The sequence below is a fragment of the Jaculus jaculus genome, chromosome 1 (assembly GCF_020740685.1).
Source record: "Jaculus jaculus isolate mJacJac1 chromosome 1, mJacJac1.mat.Y.cur, whole genome shotgun sequence".
Classification (NCBI taxonomy): Eukaryota; Metazoa; Chordata; class Mammalia; order Rodentia; family Dipodidae; genus Jaculus; species Jaculus jaculus.
In genome coordinates, this window is record NC_059102.1 from 42,086,441 (window position 1) to 42,102,636 (window position 16,196).

At 40.4% G+C, this 16,196-nt stretch overlaps 1 protein-coding gene across 4 annotated transcripts in view; it reads left to right on the forward strand.

The window, feature by feature from the left end:
• The first annotated feature begins 624 nt into the window (after window positions 1-624).
• The window catches only part of LOC101615233 (protein FRA10AC1), a 39,967-nt gene continuing 24,395 nt past the window's right edge, over window positions 625-16,196 (forward strand). For 3 of the 4 annotated variants that reach the window (XM_045159804.1, XM_045159800.1, XM_045159810.1), the window contains exons 1-7: window positions 625-733; window positions 3,053-3,129; window positions 5,640-5,735; window positions 5,863-5,908; window positions 9,434-9,510; window positions 10,936-11,019; window positions 12,423-12,507. In XM_045159804.1, the coding sequence (XP_045015739.1) occupies window positions 3,053-3,129; window positions 5,640-5,735; window positions 5,863-5,908; window positions 9,434-9,510; window positions 10,936-11,019; window positions 12,423-12,507 (465 nt within the window). In that variant the 5' untranslated portion in view covers window positions 625-733. The other variant, XM_045159817.1, reaches the window with a different exon arrangement.

The following is a 16,196-nucleotide window of genomic DNA, read 5'->3' on the forward strand; positions in this document are numbered from 1 at the left end:
TAGTTGGCAGAGAAGCCATGACCCTGCGAAATCTCTCTCTGTCTTTCCTCACAAATTCGATTTCTTCTGCCGCCAGCAGAACTGCATTTGGAACAGTATCTATTATGTGGGTGTAAAACGATGAAAAGTTATTTTTGTTCTAATTATGAGAACTGTTTTACTGAGGGAAGAGGGGAAGGGATAGGCTGAGCTGCCGGCGAGGATGCTCCGAGGAGGCGTTACTAAGGTTACTAGAGGGGACGGCAGGTGATAGGCAGGCAGGTTTTTTTTTTCCCCCTCTTTAAACAAGATATATTTTCAAATGACGGGCGTGGGCCGAGCTGCGGGCACTGTCACAGTGTATGAATTACATGTTGGATCCCCCAGAACGAAAAGGAAGGAGGCCCAGGGAGAAATTAGAGGATGAGACTTTGCCAAATCACACAGCGTCCGCTTCCCCCGCCGGGCCTTTTCTCTCCCGGGCCCTTGTTTACCCGAGCCGCTCTAGCTGTAGCGCACGGACGGCCCACCGCAGGACGGAGCCTCTTAAGTGTGACGCGGGGCTGAGTCGGGCCGGAAGCGGCCCCCAGTCGGTACCCGTAGGGAGAGGCGTGGAGCGGGCGGTGGTCGGGCGGTGCGGACGGGGGCACGCGCTCCGCCTTGCAGCGGCTCGCTCCGGCCGTGGGTCGTCGCTGCAGCTGCCGCCCCTCGCCCAGCACACTCGGCCGGCAGAGAGGACCGGAAGAGGGCAGGGGTGTGTAAGGAGCCCCGTGGGTGTATTTGGTGTCCGTGAGAAGGACCTCAAAGCAGGGCATTCTGTTTCTTATGTAAGGGACAGTTTCCGGGGAGCGCATCCGCGAGGTTTTCTTACCCCGTGTCGTGGTTTGGTGTGAGTGAGAGCTTTTTAGTGCAGCCACCGAGTTAAGATGTGTAAGGGAAGCAAGCCGCCCCGGGAAGAGACATGCAGAGTGTCAGCAAAGGGGAAAGGGCGATGAGGGATTAGGAGCCAAGATGATCGATTAATTCACATTGACAGGGTTTGTAGCACCAGACACCGTTGCAAAACCCTGAGCCCTATTTTATAAATGGGAAAGCTGAAGCCCAGAGAAGCTCCGGAGCATTATCCCTCATCCCCATAGACTCGAAAAGGACTGTGCCAGACTTTGGATTCTATACAACATGATCGCCTGGCTCCACACTATGGCTTTCCACCATCAAAATATGAGGAAAGTGAGGGTGTAGGATTTGAACGTATATGATAAGACCACTGGAGCCAGATATGAAGTCCAGATTATATTCATATATTATATGTAACATATATAATCTGTATCTGACATGCAAGCCACGAAAAGTTGGTACTGTGTCGTGAAATACTTTCCATCCTTCATCTCTCCAGTCTTCGTCTCTATCCGGTTTGCAGGGATAACAGAGAGGTGTATATTCACATACCTAAGTTTGGAAATGGGATGATCCAAAGATCACTGGCATTTTAAAGTCTCTGGCATGGTACTACCTTCTTTAACAGATGAAGCCCAGAGAAATGAAGTGAAACATTCAACCTAGTTACGACTAGAACATCTTCTGTTCTAGGTCTAATGCAATGAATTTAGGGAGCTATTTCTTTTTCCTGCTGGGCTTGCTGACACAAATATTAAAAGTTTAAAAGATTTGATAATATTATTGACTTGGAAAACTTTCGCCTTGAGAATTGATTATTTAGGACATCAACTAGTCAGTAACGTACACATTTTCCATCAATGTGTGTCCCAAATTCAATGTAATTCTGGAACTAGGTATTTTTTTTTTTATTATCAAACATTATCAGCTGAGGTTCCACACCCCTCCAGCATTTCAGAGTGTCAATTTAAAAATGAAACAGAGAGCCGGGCGTGGTGGCGCACGCCTTTAATCCCAGCATTTGGGAGGCAGAGGTAGGTGGATCGCCATGAATTTGAGGTCACCCTGACTACATAGTGAGTTCCAGGTCAGTCTGAACTAGAGTGAGACCCTACCTCGAAGAAACCAAAAAAAAAAAAAACAAAAAAAAAAAACAAGAAACAGAATAAAACTGACTAAATCAAATGGTAGTTTACCCTGAAGAAACCTAAAAAACAAAACAAAAAATTGTAAAGCAAGAAGAAAAAACTAATGCTGGTAGTACATATTTCAAAGAGGTAATTTGGAATGAGATTATGAGCTTAAGCATCAAGTAGATCATTTTGACCTTTGTAAATGAGGGTTTGCTTTGTAAAGTTACTTTGTCTTTTTTTTTTTTTTTTTCCTGGCTAAAATGGAGATAGAGGTCTTTAACTTGCAGACTCACAAGCATTGCTCGTAAAGTACTTAGCACAATGTCTGGAACAAATTGGTGATACATTTAGTCATGCATCATCTAATGAGAGAAGCACATGACAAATGCATCTTCAGGCAGTTTCCTCAAGTTAAAACATCATAGAGTGTACTTTCACAAAGTGAAAGATGATTTGATTTACCACACAAGTAGGCTGTATGGGATAGCCTGAAGATTGAGTATCTTCCTTGGCTACAAACCTGTGCAGCATGTATTTGTAATGAATACTTTGGGCAATTGTAACACAATGGTATTTGTATACTTAAGCATATCTAAACATAGCAAAGGAAGACTTGAAGCACTGGGTGGTAGGAAATCTTTGGCCTTCTTATAATCTTAAAGGAGCACTGTGATCTCTCGCTGCATTGTCTTGATGGGGTGCATGACTCCACTGTAAATGATGGAATCAAAGTGCAACATGACCAAAACATCTGTGCCATCACTGCAGCTTTTGAGCCTGGTTTCCAATGGAAAGGCCAAAGAGTAGCCTTCCTTGCTTTCTTAATGGTATTTAAAAGTGGAACATGTTGATGCCCTTCTTTCTGCAGGGTAAGCTTGTTGTTTCAAAGTAATTGAAAGTTTTAGATGGCTGGATAGCCCATACACAAATCTGCTTACTGGGGTCCTTAATACTGTTGGGATTGTGTAAGAGCATTAATTTTAAAATTGTTTTGCCTCTTGAACAATTGAGTCTTAAGTAGTTGGCCTTATGCTGCTTTGCAGATGCATGGGCATGGAGGCTATGACTCTGATTTTAGTGATGATGAACATGGTGGCCAGTCAAGCAAAAAGAAGAAAAGGTAGGTCATTATTGATCTGCAGTTCACATTATTTCTATATGCATGAGATGTTGATTCAAAATTGGAGGCAGTTGTGGGAAAAAGTTTGTGCTGTGAAAGGGCTCATTGGAAGGGAAGAGAAGAAGAAATTAAAGGTTTCCTTGCAATTTCTCTGTCAAGTGTATTTTTCCTTCAGCTTTTAAGGATTTGCAAATGTCACAGCTTAAAAGGGCTTAGTTGGTACTATCTAGCTAATACTTGCCTTCACAGTGAGGTTAGTGTGGGTGATGAAACTGTAATTCAGGACAGCTGTTATGTTTGCCTGCATGAACAAGTCAGAGGAGGAAGCTCTTGGAAGTTTTAATTGAATTGGAAGGACAAGAGCTGCTGGCTCATACAGCCTGGGTATCATAAGGAGGCTACGTTCTTTTTTGTTTTGTTTTCTTATTTGAGACAGGGTCTTGGTATATAGTCCAGGCTCTCCTTGAATTCACAGTCCTCCTGTCTTAGTTTCTCATTATAAGCCTGTCTTAGCATATGTTGTGAGCTACCCTGCACAGCTGAAGGTTACACTTTGGCTAAGTTGCTGTGCTTAGGGATGTTGTACTCAGCTTTCAGGGCTTAGAAACTTGATTTTATTTATTAACTTAGGAGTGGCTGGCTGAGACATATTAACTGAACTTAAAGAAATTGGCTTATTATTCCACAATGAATGCAATATTTAAGACATACTGATTGCAACTGAGCAGTTCTATGAATCTCCAAAAATAGTAATAATTGTAAAAACTACAGCTCTTTAAACACATTTTATTTATTTATATGGGGGGGGGGGAGAGGGAGAGATTGGGCACTCCAGGGTCTACAGCTACTGCAAACGAACTCTAGACATATGCACTCCCTTGTATAGCACATTTTTTCTAAGTTTACATTAATATTGCATCGGGCTACAGAGGTGGCTCAGCAGCCGTTGCACTTCCCCAGGACCCACATAAAGCCAGATGCACAAGGTGGTGCATGCATCTGGAGTTTGTTTTCATTAGTTGGAGGTTCTGGGGTGCCCATATTCTGTCTCACTTCTCTCTCTGCTTGCAAATGAATAAGTAAATAAATAAATATTTTTAAAATATTACTTGGTAAGAACAGAATGCAAGCAAATTTAGCTGGGTACTCCTTGTTTCTGGGACTAAACACCTGACTAGAAGTAACTTATGGAGGGAAAGGTTTTAAGGCTTACAGGCTCAAAGGGAAGTGTCGTCAGAGTGGGGAAAGCATGTAGAACACCTAGGCATCACATGCTGTCACCTATCAGCAGTAGGAGGGAGCAGCACAAGTGGGTTGGCAAGGCAAGGGGGAGAAGGGCTATATAAAGCCTGCCCCGGCAAAACACCTCCCGCAACAGGGTCCACCTCCTAAATACTCACCAGCTGGGGGTCAGGTGTGAGGCTTCATCGCAGACACATGAGGCTACAGGTGAGACTCCCCTTTCAAACCGCCATAGGTACTCTGCTCTAGGGTTACATCTGTCTATATTGACACAGCCTATAGGCAGCCTGTCCTTTCCATTTGTGTATTGCCAAAGGCTTCCTTATTCCTACTGACAAACAGAAATTACATAACCTAATCACATTAAGATTAAGGTGATTGGGCTGGAGAGATGGCTTAGTGGTTAAGCACTTGCCTGTGAAGCCTAAGGACCCCAGTTCAAGGCTCAATTCACCAGGACCCACGTTAGCCAGATGCACAAGGGCGCAGGCGTCTGGAGTTCGTTTACAGTGGCTGGAAGCCCTGGCGTACCCGTTCTCTCTCTCTCTCTCTCACACACACACACGCTTTCTCTCTCTGTCACTCTCAAATAAATAAGCAACAACAAAAAATTAAAAATAAGGTGACAAATGGTTAGGTCAGGAATTAAAGTGGGTAGTGTGACACTGAAACCCACACATTTGTTATTTTTTTGCCTTCATTTTATAGGAGTTAAATAAAATTAAGGATACGTAAAGTGTTTCATTAAAGATCAGTGAGTCTTTTTAACAGTTATATATTGAATTCATTGGCGTGTTGTATTTGTTACTTTTCTTGTTTCTGTGACCAAATATCTGGAAAGAAGTCATTTAAGCCATGAAGGGTTTATTCTAGCTCACAGTTTAAGAAGGGGTACAGTCCACCGTGGGGGGTTAGGCGTGGGAGTAGGAGTGTGAGGTGGCCAACCATCTTGTGTCCACATTCAGGAAACAGAGCACCAAGGAAGTGGGGCCAGGCTAAAAAGTATAAAACCCCAAGGCTTGCCTCCAGTGACCCACTTCTTATAATGAGGCTCCACCTCCTTAGAGGAACTAACTACTTCCCCTAAGTGTGCCACCTGTTGGGAACCAAGTGTTGAGACACATGAGCCTGTGAAGGGGGTATGAGGCATTTCACATTGAAACTGCTGCAGCCTGGAGTACAGTTCAGTGCTGCCTAGCAACTGTGAACATAGGAGGGAATCTTAGAGGAAAAGTAACTCTTGATAATCTTTCTTCTTTATACACCAGGACAGTGGAAGATGATTTCCTGCTCACAAAACCATTTCAAAAGGAAAAACATGGAAAGGTGGCCCATAAGCAAGTGGCAGCAGAATTGCTGGATAGGTATGGCATTTCAGTGTAAATGATATTCTTTGGATTATGATGTTTCATAAACTTAAGGACTATGATATTTGATTATATTAATTAAAATATGGAATTTGAATTTACTTGAACTTTTTTTTAAAAACAGGGAAGAAGCAAGAAATAGAAGGTTTCATCTCATAGCTATGGATGCTGTATCCTTTTAATAGCCGTAGACCTGTTTTATGACTAGAAGAATAGTTTTTAATTTTTAAAAATTATTTTGCTTTTGAGTAAGTGAGTGAGAGAGAGCCTTGTCAGCCATTGTGAATGAACTCCAGCTGTGTGAGTCCCCTTGTGTGCATGTGTGACATTGTACACTTGCATCATTTTGTGACTGGCTCCATGGGCCTAGAGAGTCACACGTGTGTTCTTAGGTTTTTCAGGCAAGTGCCTTAACTGCTAAGCCATCTCCCCAGTCCTAGAAGAATATTTTAAAATATGCTCCATCCTTGTTTTAATTATAAAATCTTATAAAGTTAAACAGACCAATATACTTTTATTTATTTATTTATTTTTAAAATTTATTTATTTATTTATTTGAGAGCGACAGACACAGAGAGAAAGACAGATAGAGGGAGAGAGAGAGAATGGGCGCACCAGGGCTTCCAGCCTCTGCAAATGAACTCCAGATGCGTGCGCCCCCTTGTGCATCTGGCTAACGTGGGACCTGGGGAACCGAGCCTCGAACCGGGGTCCTTAGGCTTCACAGGCAAGCGCTTAACCGCTAAGCCATCTCTCCAGCCCGACCAATATATTTTTAGAGAGAAGCATTTATTCATGTAGAATTTTGCCGTTCATATTTTTTGAGTAGCATTCCCTTTAATTAACATGTAGTAAAGATTTAGAGACACCAATAATAAGTGTTAGTATCCTACAGATATTTTTTTCCAAAATGTTTTTGTCAGGCTTTCACCATTTTTTTCTAAACTTGTCATCTTTAATCTCTTTTAATTTTTAATCATCTTACCTGGTCCTTTGCTTTTTCTATAAAACTTCTCTATAAAATGAGCTCTTGTCTGTGTTCTATCCCCAGGCCTGCTGAGGCTTTGGTTCTCAGATATAATTTGAGACTATAAGCTGTAAATCAGTAAGACTATGCCTCTTGACATTGTTATATGGCCAACTATATTTCTGTGTGGATATTGTAGAATATAAAGTGAAGCCAAGCAAGACCTGAAGTATTTCTGGATATTTATTCATTGCCATGGTCAGGATGGAGCAAAGGAGACATCACCCTAGAGATAACTATTATACTTGGTTGTCATTCTAACTCTTAAGTTACTGTGTCCTTAGCTTTTTTTATTTTTTAATTTCTTTTACCTCCTAACCTAGTAGCTCAGCTTTCAATGGATTTCATGTAAACATCTATTGTGCCTCCTCTGACACCATCAGTGTGGGCATTGGGGTGTCTAGTGGCAGCTTGGTGAGAATGAAAGTCTGGGCATTCCTTCCCTGCCAAAGGGTGAGGAGGCCCATGTTTGTTCTGGGCTGTTTGGCTGGAGTATAGTACTTACCATGTTAAAAGATTGTGGTTTGGCGAGGAAGACTCTTGGCCTTTTGTTGAGGGAGAGCAGTCTTCTGTGGCGGTTGTGTCAGTCTGTGCCTGGTCATGTTTTATGTTGCCAGGCTCAACTTCAAGTCTGGGCTATGTAAGACCAAAAGCAAACCTGGGGAATGCTCGACTTGAGGACTCTGCTACTTGGTGTTCCTTTTTCTCTCCACCTTTGTTTTGTATGTACTGCCCAAAGCAGTTGTTATTAGTGCGAGAGACAGGGAAAGTACACTTTGGTCCACTGTATCTTCCTAGAAGGAAAAGTCTCTCTGACCACTTATGCTTACTCACTATATGTTGTCTGTTATTGCCTTCATGCTAAACTAGCAGAGTTGAGTAGTTAGAACAGAGACCATATTGCTACAGTCTGCAAAATTTACTGTCTAGCCTCTTGCAGAGTTTGGTGCTCCAGTCAGAGAAGTGACGTACCATGATCACATGGCCAGTTAGTGGTATTGCAAGAACTTGGATTCAGCTCTGCAGGTGGGGTAGGAGGATGGGGAGGTGGAGTTTTCTCTTTCTCTCTCTCCCTTTCATATTCTGCTTGTTATATTAGTACATATTATGGTCAGTCACCCTATGTCTTTAAAGAATGTAGTCACAGAAGGTTAGGGCAGCTTTGTTCAATTTGTGCAGATACTGCTACTGAGCTTTTTAAAACAAGAAATAAAATCTTCATGTATCTTGTTAAACTGCATTGAAAATACACATGCTTGTATGGATTCTTGAAAGGTTAAAAGGAAGTAAAAAGTAACATCTGACAGTTTTGTTTGTTTGGTTATTTGTTTATTTGGGGGAGAGAGAGAAAGAGATGGAGAGGGAGAAAATGGGCAAGCCAGGGCCTCCAGCCACTACAAACTAGACACATGCTCCACCTTGTGTTTCTGGCTTATGTGGGTCCTGGGGAATCAAACCTGGGTCCTTTGGCTTTGCAAACAAGTGCCTTAACCACTAAGCCATCCCTTCAGCCCTATTTTTGTTTTTTTGAGATAGGATCTGACTCTTTCAGGCTGGCCTCTAACCCACATTGTGATCTGGTGCTTCAGCCTCAAAGTGCTAAAATTACCCACGTGAGCCACCATGCCTGGACTTTTGATTTCTTAAGTATGCTTTTTTTTTTTTGGAAAGCTTATTGTTGGGACTTAATATTTTTATTCATTTATTTATGTGTTTTTTTTGAGGTAGGGTCTGACTCGAGTCCAGGCTGACCTGAAATTCACTATGTGGTCTCAGGGTGGCCTTGAACTCATGGCAATCCTTCTACCTCTGCCTCCTGAGTGCTGGGATTAAAGGTGTACCCCTCCATGCCTAGCTCCAGTTTTGTTTTTAATGAAAGAGAATGAGAGAGAGGGAGAAAGAATTGGCATGTCAGGGCCTGCAGCCATTGTAATTGAACTCCAGATGTGGGCTCTACCTCATGCATGCGTGCAACCTTGTGCGCTTGCATCACCTTGTCTGTTTGGCTTAAGTGGAACCTGATGAGTCGAACATGGGTCCTTAGACTTCGCAAGCAAGCACCTTAACTGCTCAGACATCTCTTTAGGCCTGGCACTTAGTATTTTAAAAGTTGCATTTTGTACTTATAGGCGTTATCATTGCTGGATTAGCTGAATTCATTTTATAATAATGACAGATAAATTTTATTCCATGCCTTTAATTTTAGAAGCCTTATTATTATTATTTTTTAATTTTTAAATTTTTATTAACATTTTTCATGATTATTCCCTCCCTCCCCCTTGACACTTTCCCCTTTGAAATTCCAGAGAAGCCTTATTATTTTTATATGAGTTTTAGAATGAATGGTAGTATAATATATGCAGTCTAAGAATAGAACAGGAAGCTCTCATTTTTCTCTAATTGTGAGGTATTTTTTATCACAAGAATAATGTATGCTTGAACATACTCCAAACGTAAGTAATACATCCTTGAAAAATTATTCAGTAGAAAGTGCAAGTCCTTCTACTGTCTACTTGTCACTCAGATTTCTAATGTGTGAGCATGAATAGTGCATACCCACAGTAAAAAGCTAAGTAGACCTCCTACTGTGCTTTTATTTTTTTTCACTCAGTAATATATTATGACAGAACGTGTAAACAAGTAAAATCCTTAATGTTTTACATTTCAGTATCAAAGACATACGAAGTTTGTAAATGACTATATTTTATATTATGGGGGCAAAAGAGAAGACTTCAAGCGACTGGGGTAAGTATCATGAGGTTAACATAAGTTGAGAAGGCAAGCCTGGATATTTTAACCTAACATTACTGGGACTTCTGATCCTGGTACTAGTCCTTGCTTGCTCTCTGTTCTAGTTCCCTTGTCATGTTGTAAGGTGGAGAGGTCACATAGCTTCTAGCTCAGAAGCTTTTAATGAATCCCATTTCCTTGGCAGCAGGCCTCAGGTAGCCTCCTCACCTACTGAGCCAGGTACAACACTGGCAGTAATAGGATATATAGGGAATACTGTTGGATCTTGTTGGCAAGGACCTTTCAAACAATGAGATATTTAGGCCTTAGTGTTTAGAATTGCTTTTTAAAAGGTTGAACAGTGCTTGGGAAATGGCTCACCAGTTAAAGGTACTTGCTTGCAAGGCCTGCTAGCCCAGGTTCCATTACCCAGTACTTAAAGTAAAGCCAGATACACAAAGTGGAGCATGAATCTGGGATTTGCTTACAGTGGCAAGAAACCCTGGCATACCCATTTCCTCACAAATAAAAATCTAAGAAAATTAAAAGGTAGAGTGAAGAAGGAATATCTTTCTGGAATTTTCAACATCTGATAGTTCTGTTTTGAGGCTCTTAAAAATAAAAGTCAGAGCATGTTGCTCTTGCATAGATTTTCTTTCTCTGACTTGATTTTCTGAGTAAGTAACCCTACAATCTTCAGTACCATCTCATCTATTTCACTTTTACTTCCTACCAACTTAGCCTGTATCCCCCCACAATCCCAAACTGTTAGAATTTAGTTTTATCTTGAAAAATCATCTTTAATTCTCTACTTCCCTAATTCCTCTTAGAAAACTAATAAAAGAGGTGATTTTTCATGTTTTTAAAACTTAGGCATCAGTAGTGTGTTATTACTGACATGGGTTAGATTCTGAAACTTCACACTTCCTTACTTACCATTTATTCAGGGTGTTCATCCTACTTTTGATAAGTCAGCACCATTCACATAACTGAAACCACTACTAGAGATGAATGGATTCATTTATCCATTTACTTGCACTCCGTAAGAACCGTCTGAAAATACTGGCATAGTATTATTTATTTACTTACTTACTTGCAAGCAGAGAGAAATAGAAGAGAGACAGTGAGAATAGGTGTGCCAGGACCTCTAGCCACTGGAAAGGAATTCTAGATGCATGGACTACTTTGTGCATCTGGTTTTTCATAGAATTGGGGAATTGAACCTGGGTCTTTAGGCTTTGAAAACAAGTGCCTTATTTGCTGAGCCATCCCTTCAGCCCCACTGGCATAGTTTTTGACAAGCTTATATACATACACACAAATACAACTGTACTTTTGTGTATGCTTTAGTCACATTTTCAAAAATCTCATAGCACTGTTTAACCTCCTAAATTTGACCAATATTGTTTTCATACTAAACTGAGATACTATGTTTTCCAGAGAAAATGATAAGACAGACTTGGATGTTATTCGAGAAAATCATAGATTCCTATGGAATGATGAGGATGAAACAGACATGACTTGGTAATTCAGTGTTCTAATATGCCACATGCTTTCATTTTGTCTTTTTCTTTTTTTTCCAGCTTTTGTAAGGTAGAGATTCAGTGCAGTCCAAGGTGAACTGGAACTTACTCTGTAGCCCTTGGCTGGCCTCAAACTCATAGTAGTCCTCCTACCTCAGCTTTCTAAGTGCTGGGACTAAAGGCTTGTGCTTTTTTACTTGTCACTTATTCAAAGCATTTCATAGGATAATTCTGAATCAAGGACAGATACTCATGTTCCAAATTCCTGGATATAATTTGCTTCCTTTGGTAATTTTTTGGCAGTTGTAACCGACTGGTAATTATTTGGCAGTATTTCAACAATAACATTTTATGATATTGTGTATTGTCTTTAATATGCTGTTATATATATATATTTTTCTCTCTCTCTTTTTTTTTTTTTTTTTTTTTTTTGTTTTTCGAGGTAGGGTCTCACTCTAGCCCAGGCTGACCTGGAATTTACTATGGAGTCTCAGGGTGGTCTCGAACTCATGGCAATCCTCCTACCTCTGCCTCCCTAGTGCTGGGATTAAAGGTGTGCACCACCACGCCCGGCTATTCTTCTCTTTTTTAATGTGTGTGTTTGTGTGAATGCACTTGTGTGTGTGTAGAGGGATATGTACATGCTCAGGCATTCTGTATGGATGTCAGGAAACAACTCAAATGTTGGTCATCAAGAAGGCTGTCCACCTTTTATTGAGGCATGGTCTCTCATTGACCTGGAGCTTACTGGTTAGGTTAGATATGTTGGCCTGTGAGCCAGCAAGGGATCCTGTCTGTCTCCTTAGTTCAAGAGTTACAAGTGCAGGATACCGTAGATTGAATTCAGGTCCTTGTGCTTGTGAGGCAAGCACTTTACTGACTGAGCTATCTCTCTGCCCCATGCGCGCGCGCGTGTGTGTGTGTGTGTGTGTGTGTGTGTGTGTGTGTGTGTGTTTGACACAGAGTATCATTCATTCTGCAGTCCAAGCTATTCTGGAACTTACTGTTTATCTCAGGCTGGGCTTGAACTTATGATGATCTTGTTGCCTCAGCCTCCCAGGGGCTGGGATTATAGGTATGCACCATGACATCTATCTTATTTTGGTCCTCTTAAAAATTTGTTGAATAATTTGTGAAAAAGTAATACTTGAAAGTGGTTTTAACATTTCAAATAATACAAAGGGTAAAAAAATGAAGAGAAATTCTCCTCATTTCTACAAGTTCTTCAGTTTCTGAGAGAACCACATTAATAGTTAATGTTCAGATAGTCAGTGTGCATGTAAGTAATAGACCTCTTTTAAAACATTAATATTTATACTCTGTATTATTTATTTGACATTACTTTCAAGTAGCAAACTATGGTTGGGTTTCTAAATGTATAATGCTTATTTTTTATGAATTTAGGGAGAAGAGACTTGCAAAGAAATACTATGATAAATTATTCAAGGAATATTGCATAGCAGATCTCAGTAGATACAAAGAAAATAAGGTATGCATGTGGTATGCCTCTCTGAATATTTATAGACTTATCCAAGTGCAGCATTAATTTTTATTATACTATCATGACCCACATTATTCTTTTATGATGCTGATTCTGGTGTAAGTTAACCTGCACCTCTGGAAGATTATTTTGACCATTTAACCTCTAAGAGCAGCTGCGCATTTACAAAGGGCTTGGAGAATTTATAAAGGACAGAGCTGTTTTTTGTTTGGAAGCAGAGACATGAAAAGCCTAAAATTGAACACAGTGGCAACTGGATCCTGTTTCATCTTGACTCTGGTTGTGAGCCTCTGTTGATTGTAATGAATGATTAACACGGCAGAATGATGCCTCCTTTCACAAGTAATGATTGAAATTAATAATGCTCTCGATTGCTTTCCATTTTTGTAGAGGCAGGTGCACATCTTTTGTTACATAAATATGTCTATTTTAATAAAATGAACTTTTTAATCAGTGCTATTTAGTAGTAGCAGATTTCTCTTCCCACATTACATCTTGTTTTAGTTTACATTACTGTCACTTTTATTCCTAGCTCAACTTCCGGTTAGGAGCTAGAGAAGGTAACCCAGAAATAGATGGTCTCAGTTGGAAATGTAAAAGGAAGGAATGTTGCAGAAATATTTATGTATGGATAGTGCATATCTGTACTAAGAAAAATGGGGCTGGAGAGATGGCTCAGCAGTTAAAGATACTTGCTTACAAAGGCTGATATCCTGGGTTTGGGTCAAGCCAGATGCACAAAGTAGCAGATGCATCTGGAGTTTGTTTGTAGTGGCAGGAGGCTCTGGCAATACTCAGTCCCACTTTCTACTTCTTTCTGTTTCTCTCTCAAATAAGTAAGTAAAGTAATCAAATAATAAACTCATAAAAAAGAAAAAGAACCTATTCATAAAATGTTATCATCAAAGAAATTCTAAGGACTTTTCATTTTGTTCAACCTCATAAAGACTTGAATTGGTTTAATAAGATTTTTCAGTAGTGCCTTGAGTGTATATGTTATTTTCCAGTTCCTAACAAACAGTAGTGATACTCGTTTTGAATAACCTTCTTTAAAAAACCATGCACTTGATGTATCCTGAGAGTTACGAGTTTCTTGTGAATGAGTTGTGGGCCCCAGTTGACAGTTCTCCCCTCTAACTAGCTGGTTACTGTGTCTAATCTGGAAACCATCACAACACTTTAGTCACTTGAGGTTCCTGCATTGCGAATCAAGTATGAAATACTGTCTTCTAGGGGCTTATATAGCAAAGCATGTTTTCAGCCCTGGATTACTTGTGGGTTGTTCGTTGGTACTGGCACTGGACTGGACACTGTGCCTAGTAACTGCCCTTTGGATAAAGCTGCAGCCTATTAGTATGGTGGTTCACACCTGAAATTCCCACACTCAACAAAGACAGGAGGATTGTGAGTTCAAGACCAGTCTGGGATGCATAGCAGTTTTGAGACTAGCTTGGGCTATATGGTGAGATCCTGTCTTAAAACAGCGGGGTTACTGTCTAGTTGAGGGGAGATAATACCAAAAACTTAAGTATTTTAATTCTCCACTTCTTTAAATTCTCCATTTTAAAAGCATATCACTAGAAATCATAGTTTAAGAAGACTATTTTTCAAGCAAATTATATTTTCTTAATAAGACATACTAAGTGACTGGCTAAGGGTATAAGTGTAATAAGAACTCAGAGAACACTCACAGGTTCAAGTGTGGATACTAAGAGAAATAGGAAATTTGGAGGGGCTATAGCTAGGGGAAGATAATGTTTGTTTTGGCACACCATGTTTGAGGTATTGAAAGAGTTTGAGTAATATCCTGGTTACAGTGTTATGATGCACTTTCTTTTAGCTTTTTTTGTACAGATGATGTTTTATTCACTTATAATTAGCCAACTTTTAATTCAGTGTCTAAGTACAGCATTTTTAAAAATCTTAAATATTTTTATTTATTTATTTGAGACAGAGAGAGAATAGGTGCACCAGGGCTTCCAGGCCCTGCAAACGAACTCCAGATGCATGTGCCACCACCTTGTGCATCTGGCTTACATGCGTCCTGGGGAATCGAACCTGGGTCCTTTGGCTTTGAAGGCAAGTACCTTAACCACTAAGCCATCCCTCCAGCCCACTTTTGGCATTTTAAATGACTCTCCTCCATTGTCCCATATTCCATTTTCTTTCTTTGAAAAACTTCATCATTGAAAATATATTTGTAATAGTCTATCAGTTAGATTCAGTCACAAGGAAAAGACAACACTCAAAAAACCAAAACCAAAACCAAACAAACAAAAAAACCCTTACTGTTATGGGCTGGAGAGATGACGTCAGAGGTAAAGGTGCTTGTTTGCAAAACCTGCCTATCTAGGTCCAGTTCCTCAGTACTCACATAAGCCAGATGCACAAAGTGGCGCATGCATCTGGATTTTGCTTGCAGAGATTCTGGTAACCCATATTCTTTCCCTCTCTCTCCCTTTTTCTCTCTATCAAATAAATAAATAAAATTATTTTATTAAACCACTATTTTAAATGAGCTAAAGAATATATTTTTTTTACATAAAATTCCAAGTAGCTGGTCATGGAATTTTGTGCTGCCAGGAAGGCAGATCTTGTCTCGCTGCTTACTTGTGGCCTCTTCGTGACAAAGGCAAAATGAGAAGAGGAGCTCAACACCAACCTTCAGTAACTCAGCTTCAACCCAGCCTCCAGCAAGGAATGTATGTCAGGAAAACATATTCCGTGGTTAACTGAAGAATTGTAGTTGTTTTATTTCTTATTCCTTTATAAAATTATAGCTTTCTTGGTATATAGCTTTCTTGGTTATAGACATTGTATTAACAGTTTTTCTTTTTTCTTTTTTGTTTATTTTTCTTTATTGTTATTAACAACATATTTCATATGCCTACATCATATGTTGGTACCCTCTTTTCCTTTGACCCTGCCCTCATTCAACTGGGGCCCCTCCTCAGTGGGGTTTCAAATATTCCCTATGGGATTGTGGTTTATGCAACATGGGAGCAGCAGTCAGTTATTTTTGCAGTGGGGGGGCAGTGGTGGAGGGAATGCCTCTGGGCATATCTCAAATTGTGGCTCTTACAGTCTTTCCGCCCTCTCTTCTGCAAAATTCCCTGAGCTGTGGTGGGTGTTTAAGTCTACTTCAGTGATAAGCACTTAGAAGCCTCTGGATCTCTGGTTTGGTAGGTGTTGAGTATCCTGTCTGTCTCCTTTACCCTGGCACTGACTATCAGGTTCAGCATGGAAGCAGCTCTCATGTTCGCCTCCCCAGTTTTGCTGGTTTCAGCTGTGGCTTGGCTGAAGGGTGAGGGATAGTTTATCTCCTTGGGTCTCACTACTTTCTGAAAAAGAACAGATTCTCCAGTGAAGAGTGATATCAGCTTAGTTTAAATGGGATACACATTATTAATTTAGGGAGAATTTGATGTATGTAGCCAAAGACTAGTGAGAGCTTGACACTGGAGAACAATCTTTATCTATATGATTCTAATCTGGTTCCCAATTCCAGGTATGGGTTCCTTTACAGTGAGCAGATCTCTTAGCCAATCAGAAAGCTATTGGTTATCCCGCAAGGCTGCGTGCCACTATTGCACTGGCCTGTGCATCCTGCCAAGGTGTTTCCTTCTGAGTAGCTTAGACTTCCGGTTGCTCAGACCATTGTTGGCCCCAGTAGTTCA